This window comes from Scyliorhinus canicula, chromosome 18 (assembly GCF_902713615.1).
Source record: "Scyliorhinus canicula chromosome 18, sScyCan1.1, whole genome shotgun sequence".
Taxonomy (NCBI): Eukaryota; Metazoa; Chordata; class Chondrichthyes; order Carcharhiniformes; family Scyliorhinidae; genus Scyliorhinus; species Scyliorhinus canicula.
This window is the reverse complement of record NC_052163.1, coordinates 98358726-98373105: the sequence shown is the minus strand read 5'-3', so window position 1 is coordinate 98373105 and position 14380 is coordinate 98358726. Positions and strand designations below refer to the sequence as shown.

The 14380-nt window shown below is 48.2% G+C and overlaps 1 protein-coding gene across 1 annotated transcript in view; it reads right to left on the bottom strand.

The window, feature by feature from the left end:
- Window positions 1-14380, bottom strand: part of timm44 (translocase of inner mitochondrial membrane 44 homolog (yeast)) — a 111435-nt gene that overhangs the window by 58107 nt on the left and 38948 nt on the right. Inside the window, exons 6-8 of the mRNA XM_038777556.1 lie at window positions 13422-13561; window positions 6083-6168; window positions 5869-5961 (exon numbers count right to left, since the gene is read on the bottom strand). Of these exons, the coding sequence (XP_038633484.1) occupies window positions 5869-5961; window positions 6083-6168; window positions 13422-13561 (319 nt within the window). The remainder of the gene's footprint in view (window positions 1-5868; window positions 5962-6082; window positions 6169-13421; window positions 13562-14380) is intronic.

Here is a 14380-nt window from a genome sequence, read left to right as displayed (position 1 = left end):
GGAGGTGTTGGAAGAGCTTATCCAGACATGGATGAAGCATTCAAATTAAACTCCATGGATAAATAAAAGTCATCTGGCACAGCAAGAAAGAATGAGATCAGGAATGTTAATAGGTGTAAAGACTAATAGACCCAATGATAAAAAGTGGGAGATGTTGGATGGAATTGCAAAATACATGTCAAAACTACATCTGTGAAGCACTGAAGAATTGCCATTATTCCATGAAGGAATATGGAGCATGGAGATGAGGAGGCAGGTATTTTACTGTAAGGTAACTGGATGTTGTGGACACTGAGAGGATACAAATGTGCAGGAGGTTAATGGAAAGAGCATGGACGCATCAGCAAAGAGTGAATGAGGAGCGGAGAAGGCCATTGATCTAAAGGAAAGGGGAAGAGGAGAGATAAAAACAGAGACCTTCTGTGAACCACAGTACAGAATGATTGACAGGAGCAAACAGATGAAACATATGACAATTTAAAATAAAATGCCCTTTTATATTCAATGTTCCTGATAAGTTCTTTGTTGTGACACAGAAACAGGGAGTAACATACACTAAAAGACAAGTGAATGGTCTATATAAACAAATTGTAGACGGTGTGGTAAAAAGACCCAGTGAAATATGTTGGTGGATGAGTTCCACATTAGGATTGCAATGATAGCATGAATGATCCCTTACAACATTGCCCAATGTGTGGGGAAATATTAAAACCCAGTTTTGAAAATATTGTAACTGGGAAAGTATACTGTGGAAACACATCAGCTTTTCAGAATCCAGACTACAAATGACCATGTAACAATGTAAGCACAGCCAGTAAGTTAGATACAAGTGTGTGTGTTGGTATGGAGCGCCAATTAAAAGTCACAATTCAAAACTCGTAAGCCAAAAGGAGGCAGAGAGGGGATTGGTACCAAAACGTGGAGATATAAAACCCTTGGTGCACGTGGTTTTTTTTCTCTCTTCTTTGTTCTCTTTCCATTCTTCACTTTCTTTCACCCTACTGGGCTTTTTGTTTATGTTTGAAAGTGTCCTACCCAATCTCAAATTACCACCGGAACGCAACTCGGATTAGAAAATAAGAGATCCCACACCTTGCCTGTGTGGGTCTCGCCCCCTACAACCCAAAGATGTGCAGGGTAGGTGGATTGGCCACGCTAAATTTGCATCTTAATTGGATTTTTTAAAATGAAAGGCGCCATAGCAGCATTGTTCTAGGCTGAAGCATTATTAGCCTTCAGAACCTTTCCAGCCCAATCACACTACATAGTCATTCAATTCCTTTTCAATTACACAAATTAAATTGAGACAACACAAAACCACCTGAAAATGTTGAATTCTGGCCCATTTATATCTATTGCAACTGGTGTGAAGTGACTTGCACCAAAGCTCCCATCTGTTTTTTTGCCCTGAGCTTTTCTATTTTTCGGATAACACTTTGTTAATATTAAACATTTTGGGCTTTCCATTCCCATTGAGAAATACCCTGTAATTTGTGTTTCATGGCTTCTAGATAAGAGTGCAACACAAAATCAGCAGTATAACTCTGGTCAGCTGGCTTCAGATGTCCTAAGTATGTCCAAGTCTCATCATCATGTACGATGTTTGAAGACCTGTAACATAGTATTGAACATGCTATTTTCTACAATAAACAGTTGAGTTACAGTAGTTTCCAAACATTCATAACTTTTCTTTCTCGAATCTAGACCCAACTTGTCCCATACTCTCTACCCCAGCCTGCCAACTATTATTTTGCAGCTACAAAATGACCTGCATCTGATCCTCATTAGGTCCCACTCCTTTTACCACTGGTCTTCCCAATAATCATTGGCTCCTAGTCCACAAGGCATCAATTTTACAATTCCTGGGCAGCACGGTGGCCTAGTGGTTAGCACAACCGCCTCACGGCGCTGAGGTCCCAGGTTCGATCCCGGCTCTGGGTCACTGTCCGTGTGGAGTTTGCACATTCTCCCCGTGTCTGCATGGGTTTCGCCCCCACAACCCAAAGATGTGCAGAGTAGGTGGATTGGCCATTAAATTGCCCCTTAATTGGAAAAAATTAATCTAAATTTATTTATTTTTTTTAAATTAAAAAAAATTTTACAATTCCTCATCTTTACTCAAATCTCTGCAACCTCATCCACCTGTCTACCTCTACAAGCCAGTGACGTTTCATACTCTGGCTGCCTTTGCACCCCTTCAGTGGCAGAGTCTTCAGCTGTCAAAACCACACTCAAAACGCATTCCCCAAAATTATCCACCTTTCTCACTACTTTCAAAAGCCGGTTTGAAACCAACCACTGTCCATTTATTCAGATGCAACCCTTATTTTGTCTCCTGCCACCTCCCTCCCATTTTTTCTCTCATAAAATGGTACGTTACACCTGCTTTATAAATCACGGGTGCGATTCTCCGGCCTCGTTGCACTCTCGCTCGATCGAGACGAGGCCGCTGAGTAGTGGGAGAGCTGGAAAACAAGAAACGCACTGGGACCAAACAGTTTGCGATGCAAACCTCCCGCTCCCATAGGCAAAATCAGGATCTCGGCCTGGCGGGAAACCAATTATCACCACATAAGCCCTATACCCATGCAATTAGCGAGAGCTACCCCATATTCTAAGGCCTCTCGTGATTCAGCGGCCTCCCCAGCAAGTGGTCAGGCTGCCGCCAATTAGTACTCCTTTTCGAAAACATGAACCTGGTGGATGGGCTGCTGCGGGGAGCCGAGGAGGTGAGCAGCCATCTTCGCTCACAGGCAAAGCGCCCAGGGCACTGGGCATGCTGCTACTGTACTTGGGGGAGGGGCACCCCCAGTTGAGGGTGGGGTGGGGGAAGCGGGCCAGGCATGCATGGGTCGCCATACCAGCCCCTGTACCATGTGTTACCATGCCAGGGGCAACCCTACCCCTTGCCTGTCTGCCCCACTGACCACTCACAACTCCCACTGACCACGGAGGCCGCTGGCCTTGCCGCTGAAGGCTATTGCTCATAAGGAATTGGCAATCGTGGTTAGGTGAGCACTTCACACATTCCAAGTGGATCCTGGTGGGTGGACGGGCCATAACTCATTGCCTACCATCCCAATCATACCTTGATGCATGGGCAATGCGGGATGCAGCACCTCAGACGCAGTAGCCAACCTGCGAGCAACCAGATGTGGCCCCAGCCCTGAATGCACAGCCAGTTGTGGGCGGCCCACATCACGGAACAAAGAGCCAGGACGTCATACTGGTTGTGTTGAGGGTATTTTAATATTCCTCGTCCAAGTGTACACCAGCGTTCACTATTCCAATGGTGCTGCCCCACCGTTGTCCCCCCCAAATCACCCAACGCACACTCCACTCCTTACCCCCCCCCCCCCCCCCCCCCCCCCCGTGCCCTCAGTGATCCTCGATGTGCTTAGCCTTCCTAGCTCTATCGCTACGTCTAGGTGTGTCCCCAGGATGCACATCAGAGGTAGTGGCAGCCAGCTGCTTACCATGTCCCATGGCCTTCAAAGCCCCTGGTGGATGTCCCCTGGGGCTCCGGGAGGGTCCTGGCACACTTGACTGGTTCGAGCACTGGCTGCCCCTGCGTCTTCTGGCACTGCCAGCCCTGTCAGCTCCCCGTTGTCTGCACCATGATGTCGATGCTCCACAGTGATTCGGCTATCTACTGCAGTGACTCGGCAGTGCCGCCCTGCGACTAGGACAAGCTACGTGGCGTCTCGGCCATTCCCACCTGAAAGCGGGACATGTCCTGCAGAACCTCATCAAGGTCGGCCTGGTACTGGGTCACATCCCCCATCGAGGCGGACATTCTGCAGAGGCCCTCAGCCATGGCCCGTCACTGACTGAACCACACCTTGGACCCTAGTTGTGCACCAGGTTCTCCACTGCAGTCGCCATCCTAGGAGTGTTGGCCTCGGTGCCACGCATTACTGCCGACCTCCTGCACCCGTAGCCTCTGGGAATCATCCAATCAGCTATAGACCTGCTGGAGTGTCATCCTCCTCTGAGTGTCCCGGCTACTCCCTAATGTCTCCATCAGCTCCGGATAAACCTGTTCCAGAGGCTCAGCATCTGACTGGGACCCAGCTGGGTCCTGGGATTCAGCAGCCCTCCAACTGCTGTCTCGCCTGGGCGTTCCTTCCTCCATCTGATATGCATCAGCAACTACGTGGTGCTCACCAGATTGTGCCCCAGAAGCCTGATCACTAACGTTTCCACCGAGGTGCGTGTCTCTGCGCTGGTGGAGAGTGGAAATGATAGCTGTGACGCCTCAGAGCTCTCCTGCGAGTGGTCTCATGGGAGGCAGAGGAGGGGGCCACCCAGATGGGCCGGCACCGTCGGCTGGAGGACCTGCGGGAGAATGAACAGGTGATCAGTGGCAGGGATGGGTCAGTCTATCTGGCATTAATAACTCATATGTGACAGTCCATCCGAGTAGGTCCCGGTGGATCCTCACCCCCGCAGCGTGTGCCGATCTCCGCATTGGTGACAACTCTGTCCTTGACACTCCTGTCACCCCCAGGGCCCGTACCTCAAATGTCGTGAGGACTCTTGTGCCCAACACACCTCCGCCAGTCTAGGCCCTCTACTGGCGATTGTGGGAGAGCTTCTCCGGTGGAGACACAGAGGGCATCATTAGCCACAAGGGTAGGTCAGGGTGAAAAGAGGGGGTGTGAAGGGTGGGTTGGGGGAGCAGATGGACAGTTGGGGAGGGGAGCTGGTTACATTGGGGGGTGCGAATGTTCAGGGGGTGTGGGGGAGGGAGCTGGTTTAGCACAGGGCTAAATCGCTGGCTTTGAAAGCAGACCGAGGCAGGCAAGCAGCACGGTTCAATTCCTGTACCAGCCTCCCTTAACAGGTGCCGGAATGTGGCGACGAGGGGCTTTTCACAGTAACTTCATTTGAAACCTACTTGTGACAATAAGCGATTTTCATTTCATTTCAATTCATCCATGCTGCCCGTTGTAGGTCGTTGACCTTCTTGCAGCACTCGAGGCCAGTGCCCGATCATGCTACCCGAGCTTATGGCCGCTATCACTTCATCCCAGGAGGCACTGGCTGCCCTATGGCTGCCCTATGGCTCACCCTCCGGACCCTCGGGGGAAAAGGTCATCCCTCCTGGCTCCGAGTTGAGTGGGGTTGGCTGTGCAAGTGCTGTTTAAGTGCTGGTCGACCTTGTTAGCGAGGTGGCTGGCGTGCGCAGTCCCGGGAAATCGGCTTCTAAGCCTTCATTTGTGCAAGACGCCCGCAGGACCTTGTTAAGTGGACTAATTATCGTTAATAGTGTTCCCAGCCTCGCCAGGCCGAGCACCGGGGCACTCGTGGCAGTTCTCGCTTGCTACCTCACTTGGCAATCTTTCCAGGGGGCAGCATAGTGGCAAGCACGGTTGCCTCACGGCGCCGAGGACCCAGGTTCAATCCTGGCCCCGGTCACTGTCCATGTGACGTTTGCACATTCTCCCCATATCTGCGTGGGTCTCGTTCCCACAACCCAAAACGATGTGCAGGGTAGGTGGATTGGCCACGCTAAATTGCCCCTTAATTGGAAAAAGATAATTGGATACTCTAAATATTATGAAAAAAATTGAAAGAAATCTTTCCAGAGAATCGTGCCCTGCATTTGCTGTTAGAAATTCAACTAAGATGAATACTATTGGGGGTTGGGAGGGAGGTGGCAGAGAGAAACAAAAGTTGCAGACAGCAAGGCCATTTATTTTGATATCCTGCACTTGTTCCTTGTATTTTGAAGGGAAGCTGTCACTTGTCTGCGTGAGCCTGCTTTACTGCATTCAGATGTGACATTTAAAAAAATCATATTTAATAATGCATTTCCTTCAGCTCCCACCTCCACAACAGAGAAAGCTCCCACATTTTCTTTACCTATCAAATCAGTGACTTTGTCTGTTATGGCTCTGGATGCCCTAATAAATGTGTTGTCACTTTCGTCATATTTCATCTTCATCTCAAAGAACCCTATAAAGGAAAAAAAAAAGAGATATTGCCTTTACATCACCAAGTAAGACAAAGGCAAACTGATCAGATGAATTGTCACGCATTGTCACCAGAGAATAGAAAAGGTACAATGAGCGCTTACTGTTAAAAACAACATTATTGTCCTTGAATTCCTTCCATTGTTGGTACCATTTTGAGTCTTTGTGTAGCACCATCCCCATAGCTTCTCTGAAAGAGAACAATTGAGATTGCAAATGTCAAGTACGACATGGCTAACTGCTGTATCTAAACTAACACGTTGAAAGTACACATTTATTTTAACCTCCAAGTAATAAATAATTTACAACTCATCAGTCGCTCCATTAAAGTCAGTGTGGAACCACAACACACAGACCCAGACGAGACAGGTTCAATTCCCAGTCTGTGTAGAACTAGTGATTTCAGCTAGGTGGCAAAAAGTACAATTGACTTCAACCGTAAGAATGGGTGCCCTGTGATCTGGCCCTGACATGGAGATGTCACAATAAGACTTTTTATGTGTGTCCTGGATACATCTGCTGCATCCTGGACTCCTGCTGCAAATAACAGATGCCAGGTGGTGACGGGAGGGGGCTTGGTTGCGACAGTGTACCCATTGGTCAAATATCTATGTTCATGAATGGGCATTTGGCAGAGGAACAGTGCCTGTGAATCAGAACAATGCACTCAGAAGAGGGCGAGGGAGAAAACAGACTAAAAATTATATTTCACAAGCAACCCTCTTATTCTCCCATTTTACTGGATGGCACGGTGACACAGTGGTTAGCACTGCTGCCTCACAGCACCATGGACCCAAGTATGATTCCAGCCTTGGGTCACTGTCTGTGGAATTTGTACGTTCTCTCAGTGTCTGCATGGGGTGCCTCCGGGTTCTCCGCCTCCCACAGTCCAAAGATGTGCAGGTTAGGTGGATTGGCCGTGCTAAATTGCCCCTTAATGTCTAACAGTTAGGTGGAGTTACTGGGTTGGGGAGGGGGTCTAGGTGGGGTACACTTTCAGAGGGTTGGGGCAGGCTCGATGGGCCAAATGGTCTCCTCCTGCGCTGTAGGGATTCGATGATTATTACCTTCCTGTCTGTGAGTCCGACATGCCATTCACGGGTGATTGGGTGATGTTCCCTCCTCAACCCTGTGTTTGTTCTTTTTGAAACATCACCCATTTCTCTCTGAATGCTGGAAGCAATCAAGCAAGCTCCGGGACACTTCAATAATTTATATGTCAGGGTGGCACGTGGTGCAGCGGTTAGCACTGGAACTACAACGCTGAGGACCCGGGTCACTGTCCGTGTGGAGTTTGAACATTCTCCCCGTGTCTGCGTTGGTTTCACCCCCACAACCCATAAGATGTGCAGGTTAGGTGGATTTGCAATGCTAAATTGCCCCTTAATTGGAAAAAAAATAATTGGGTACTCTAAATTTATATTTAAAAACAATAATTGACATGCCAATAATCCAGCCACAACACTTTCTTTCAGATATTCCCTTCTTTCAGAAGAGTTCTGAAACACAATGCTGCCTCATGGCTACTTTACCTTTCCAATAATCCACAAATTCTCTTATTACTGACCGTTCTGTAATTGGAAACTTTTTATCCTTACTCTGTCAAAACTCATCACAATTTTGAATCCCTCTATTAAATACCCCTTCAGGTTTTCTGCTCGAGAACAATCCCAGTTTCTCTAATCTCTGTGTAATTGAAGTTCTTCATCGGTTATATCAATCTAGTAAATCTCTTCGGCACCCCAAGGTCTTGACATCCTTCCCAAGATGTGGGGCCCAGAAATTGGACACACCACTCTAACTAAATCCTAAACAGTAATTCAGAACTTTTGTACTCTATGCCTATATTCATAAACCAAGGATCAATTTCTCTTTTTTTTAAAAAACGTTTGACCTTGACCTGCCACCGTCAAAAATTTCTCTAAGTTTTGTGCATTCTCCCCGTGTATGCGTGGGTCTCACCCCCACAACCCAAAAAGATGTGCAGGCTAAGTGAATGCTAAATTGCCCCTTAATTGGAAAAAAAAAGAAGGTACTCTAAATTTATTTTTTAAAATGTTAAGGAAAAATTTCTCCAAGTAAATGCCACCTCCCCCCAGGTCTTTCTGCTCCTTCATTCTTTTTTATGATTGCACCATTTGGTTTTTACTGCCTCTCCTTCTTCATACAAAAATGTGACACTTCGCATTTTCTGCATTAAATATCATTTTCCACAGGTCTGCCCATTCCACCAGGCTGCCTACGTCCTCCTGAAGTCTGCTATCTTCCTCAACGCTTACGCTTTTTATGAGCTTCGTGTCATCTGCAAACCTTGAAACTGTCTGTAACCCCAAATCCAGGCCGTTACTTTACATCAAAGAAATTTTTTAAAAATAATATGTTATTGAGGTATTTGAAAATTTTTATAACAATAACATTAGCATGGTAAAATAAACATTTCCCCCCATCCCATTCTTCACGCACCTCAACCATACAACACCACCATCACCACCACATCCTCACCCCTTGGAATACTGCATCCGCTGACATTTTAATTTTCCCCGGGAAAATCGACAAACTGCTGCCACTTCCGGGTCAACCCTAACATTGACCCTCTTAAGGCAGACTTTATTTTCTCAATACTGAGTAACCCAGCCATGTCACTAACCCAGGTCTCTACACTCGGGGGCTTCGAGTCCCTCCACATTAATCAAATCCATCTCCAGGCTACCAAGGAGGCAAAGGCCAAGACATCGGCCTCTTTCGCCCCCTGAACTCCCGGATCTTCCGACACTCCAAGGATCGCTACCTCCGGACTCGGCACCACCCATGTTTTTAGAACCGTGGACATTGCCTTAGCAAAACCGTGCCAAAACCCTCTAAGCTTCGGGCATGACCAAACCATGTCGACATGATTTGCTGGGCTTCCCGCGCATCTCACACACCTATGCTCTCCCCCGAAGAACCTGCTCATCCTAGCCGCTGTCACATGTGCCCAGTGGACTACCTTAAATTGTATCAGGCTCAGCCTGGCACATGAGGAGGAGGTTTTAACCCTGCTTAGGGCATCCGCCCATAGACCCGCCTCTATCTCTCCTCCAAGTTCATCCTCCCACTTGCCCTTAGCCCCTCCACCTCAGAAAGCTCCTGGTAAATATCCGATACCGTCCCCTCCGCCACCCAGGTATTGGAAACTACTCTATCCTGTATCTCCCGTGGTGGCAGCAGCGGAAAGGCCGGCATCTGTTTTCTCCGGAAGTCTCGCACCTGCAAATACCTAAAACCATTCCCTGCTGGCAATTCAAATTTATCCTCCAAGGCTTTCAAGCTGGGAAAGCTCCCATCTATAAATAGATCCCACATCCTTCCAATTCCTGCCCTCTGCCAACTACGGAACCCACCATCTAGCCTACCCGGTACAAACCTGTGGTTGTTATAAATCGGGGTCCGAATCGATGCTCCCTGCACTCTTATATCTCCTCCATTGCCCCCAGTTTCTCAGGGCCGCCACCACCACCTGGACTTCAGGAGTATCTGGCCGGCGAGAACGGCAGAGGTTCCGTTATCAGGTGCTCCCGTGTCTTTACATGATGCTGCCTCCATCCGCTCCCATGCCAACCCCTCCCCCACTACCCACTTTCTAATCACGGCTATATTAGCCGCTCAGTAGTAATTGCAGAACTTCGGCAGCGCCAACCCACCCTCCCCTTGATTGTACTCTAGCAACACTTTCTTCACTCGCAGGATTTTACCTGCCCCAGTCAAAGCCCAAAATAATCTTATTAACCTGCTTGAAAAGGGCCTTAGGGATGAAGATGGGGAGGCACTGAAAGACAAACAGAAATCTGGGGAGGACCGTCATTTTCACAGTCTGTACGCTCCCCGCCAGTGATAGCGGGAGCATGTCCCATCTCTAAGTCCCCTTCCATTTGTTCTACCAACCGGGATAGAGCAACCGCACCCAGTCAATTAAGCCCTCAACAAACCCAAACCTTCCCAACGCCTCCCACAGGTAATTCCACTCCACCCAATCAAAAGCCTTCTCCGCATCCATCGCTACCACCACCTCTCCTTCTGAGGGCATCATAATAAAATTTAAAAGCCTTTGAACATTGGCCTTGAGTTGCCTGCCCTTAACAAATCCCGTCTGGTCTTTCCCTATCACCCCCGGGACACAGTCCTCTATCCTTGTGGCCAGTATCTTAGTCAGCAGTTTGGCATCCACATTCAGTAGAGAAATCGGCTTGTATGACCCGCATTGCTCCAGATCCTTCTCCCGTTTCAGGATCAATGAAATTGAGGCCTGCAACATTGTTGGGGGGAGGGCTGCCTTCTCTCTTGCTTCAGTAAATGTCCTCACCAGCAGTGGGCTCAATCTCTCTGAAAACTTCTTATAGAATTCCACCGAGTAGCTGTCAGGCCCCGAGGCCTTGCCCGACTGCATGCCCTTCAGCCCCTTGATTATTTCCTCAGTCCCAATTGGGGCTCCCAGCCCTTCCACCAGGTCCTCCTCTACCCTCAGGAACCTCAACTGATCCAGAAACCGACTCATCCCCGCCACCCCAGCCGGGGGTTCTGACTCATATAATTTACCACAGAAGTCCTTAAATACCTTGTTTATCCCCGCTGGGTCCATTGCAGTATTCCCGCCTCCACTCGACTTTACCTATCTCCCTAGCCGCCTCCCTTTTCCTGAGCTGGTGCGCCAACATTCTGCTTGCCTTTTTCCTGTACTCATAGATCGCCTCCCTTGCCTCCCTGAACTGTTCCACCGCTTTCCCTGTGGTCAACAGCCCAAAATCCGCCTGTAACCTCCACCGCTCCCTCAGTAGCCCCGCGTCCGGGGCCTCCGAGTGTCTCCTGTCCACCTGGAGTATCTACTCCACTAACCAATCTCTCTCAGCCCATTCCGTCTTTTCTCTGTGGGCCCATATCGAGATTAATTCCCCTCTGACCACTGCCATCAAAGCTTCCCAGACCGTCGCTGCAGAGACCTCCCCCGTATCATTTGTTTTGAGGTACTTCTGGATGGACTTGTTAACCCGCCCACAGATCGTTTTGTCTGCTGACAACCCCACATACAGTCTCCACAGCGGGCATTGCCCTCTCTCCACACTAGACACACACAGACACACACAGACACACACAGCGACAGCCATCACCCTTTTTAGGCCAGCCTCGAGCTCGCGCCCTCTGTCTCCTCTAGTCCCCACTCGGGCAGTCGCCGTTCCCGACCTCCCATTTGTCCCCTAGTAACAGTTCCTCCACCGTCAGCAAAGCAATTCTTCCCCCCCCCCCCCTCGCAACAACACTAGAAACCCAATTCCCCCCAAGTCAAGCTCCAGCTGAACACCTGCTCACCCCCACTGCGCTTCAGAGTGTCAGCTGACCCATGCTGACTTGATAGCGCCCGACCCTGGCACCAAGCAGTCTGTCTCCTTATTGTTCTCTCCCCTCTCCCCCCACATGGATAAACATTTTAAAAGCATTACATTCCCCAGTAAACAAACATCAGCAAAAACAGTGAAGAGACAGTCACTTTAGAAAAATGAATCACCCAAAAAGCAGAACCAAACCCCTCTAACCAGCTCCCTGCAAGACAAAGCAACCTTTAATCATCCAAACAGCCCCTTATTTCACATAGCGTTACTTATAGTTATACAATCAAGCTCCACAAATCGCTGCCACAGTACTTCTCTGAGGCTCCAGCCTCATTTTTTAAATAAAAGTCCATTCTTCGTCTGGAGTTTCAAAGTAGAAGTCCCGTTTTTCATGTGTGACCCACAGACGGGCCGGGTACAGCATCCCGAACTTCATCCCCTTCTTAAAGAGGGTCGTTTTTGCCCAATTGAACCCAGCTCGCCTCTTGGCCAAATCCGCTCCCAGGTCCTGATAAATGCGCAACTCAGTTCTCCCACTTGCTGCTCCGTTCTTTCTTGGCCCACCGCAAAACGTGTTCCTTGTCCATGAAACGGTGAAAACGTATCACCATGGCACTTGGCGGCTTATTCGCTCGGGGCTTCCTCGCGAGGGCTGTGCGCTCTGTCCAATTCCAGGGGCCACGGGAACGCCCCAGCCCCCATCAACTTCTCCAGCATGTCCATCACATAGGCCCTCGCATCCGATCCCTCACTGCCTTCAGGAGGCCGACAATTCTGAGATTCTGCCTCCTGGACCTCTCCTTCAGCTTCTCCTGCATTCTTTTCTGGCGGTCGTTCATCATCCCCACCTTGTTTCCAGCACGGTTATATACTACTCGTGCTCAGACAACTTTTGCTCCACCTCCTGGATCGCTCTCCCGTGGGTTTCTTGATTCTGCACCACTTGATCAATCAAAACCTTAATCGGGTCCAGCGTGTCCCTTCTTCATCTTGGCGAAGCAATGCTCGAAAAACTTCACCAGCTGCTTGCCGACTACTGTGCCGCCTCCCCACGGACCTGCTGCTCCACCATGCTGTCCCACATTACCAGCTCTGCTTGCGTCTTCCTTATAGGACTTTGTCGTCTCACACGGCCACTTCTGGTCCAATTCTCCATACACTGGAGGGGGATTTCTCCTTACTGTCTCACTCTACACCAATTTATCCCATAAAATCCAGGAAAAAACAGGGAAAAAGGTCCAAAAGTCCATCACAGGCGGGAGCTATCAAATGTGCGACCTACTCCTCCATGGCCGCCACCGAAGTCTTTCCATCAAAGAGATCTTTGTTCCAATATTGACGTCTACTCTTTCAACTGCAATGCTTTTCTCAGAATCTTGCTCAGCTTACCCTTTCAAAAGTCTAATACAAGACTTTTCTCATCATGCATTCTTTCAGTCTTGCCCCCATTCTACCTTTTTTTTTCATGCTAAGCGCCCATTTTATTTCCGCGTAAAATTCTAATATTTGGGGCTGACATGAAGTCGGGGCTGGATTAGCACAGTGAGCTAAACAGCTGGCTTGTAATGCAGAACAAGGCCAACAGCATGGGTTCAATTCCCCTAATGGCCTTCCCGAACAGGCGCCGGAATGAAATGAAATGAAAAATCGCTTATTGTCACGAGTGGGCTTCAAATGAAGTTACTGTGAAAAGCCCCTCGTCGCCACATTCCGGGCGCCTGTTCGGGGAGGCTGGTCTGCTTTAAAAGCCAGCGATTTAGCCCAGCATGCTAAACAAGCCCCTAATGTGGCGACTAGAGGCTTTTCACAGTAACTTCATTGAAGTCTACTTGTGACAATAAGCGATTATTGTTATTATTATTATTAAGTGTTCTATATAAATGGAAGCTGCTGTTATGCGTGATTGTCGAATGACACTAGACTAGATTTGGCTATTGTGGTGTCATGGTTGAAAGACCTGCTGGAAATGGCTGTCTAAGTTCACATCTTAAGAATAGTTACTTGTATAAATAACCGACTAGTTGACACCTGCAGAAAAGTAAAACAAAACATCTTGCCACCCAAATATCAAGATATCACATACTCATTTGGTTCATATATTTTTTCCTGTGCCATTTTATCTCGTGAAAAGTCACTTCTTTTCCTCAGTGATGGCGGCGGCCGGTAAGTCCCACTCTGTCCGAGAACACTCTCATCAAGTTCCTTCTTTACAGATTCAACACTCTGAAGAAAGCAAAGGAGTAAAGCTGACATTAGTGTGATTAGGTGAAAATAAAAGCTGACAACTATGCGTTTACTGTTACTACCTTTTACTTTGTAGTTTGATGTGAAAATGACAAATGAACAGAGCTGCAGCTATAACTACACTAACTGAATAGTATCAAAAATGAATATTCTGGAAACTAATAGTGTCTGAAGCTGATGACAATGCTCTTTGTTTGCATTCATAGAATCCCTACAGTGCAGAAAGTCTGCACTGACGCTTTGAAAGGCCACCCTAGCCTCCACCTGTAACCTCACCCTAATGGGCAATGTAAGGGGCAATTTAGCATATCCAATCCACCTAACCTGCACATCGTTCAAAAACCAACCAGAGCATCGAAGTATTATCTCAGCCTGGGTGCTTCAAGGATTCAAGTCTTTCCTTTCTCGCAGACAGGGTACTCTGAATCTGATGCACTGAGAGTGGTCTTGTCCACTGAGGCCATTGAACTCACCCAGGCCCCAGCTTCTTACATAAGCTATTATGGATTGAAATGTCTGCTCAAGAGTTTCTTCTGATGCATCTAGACTTATTTAGTGAGGAACTGTTGCAAACAACTTCTGGATACCAGCACTCAAGACAAGTGAAGCAGAATGTAATGCTGTGTTGTTTAGAGTGTCAGCTATAGCTCAATTGGTAACGCTCTCACCCTGGAGTCACAAAATTCCAGGTTCAAGTGCCAATCTTCAAAAATCAAGGCTGAAACGTCAGGTAAAGTACTGAGGGAGTGCTGCACTAACTGAGTTCCTGTTGTTCAGATGAGGCACTAAATGGAGGCC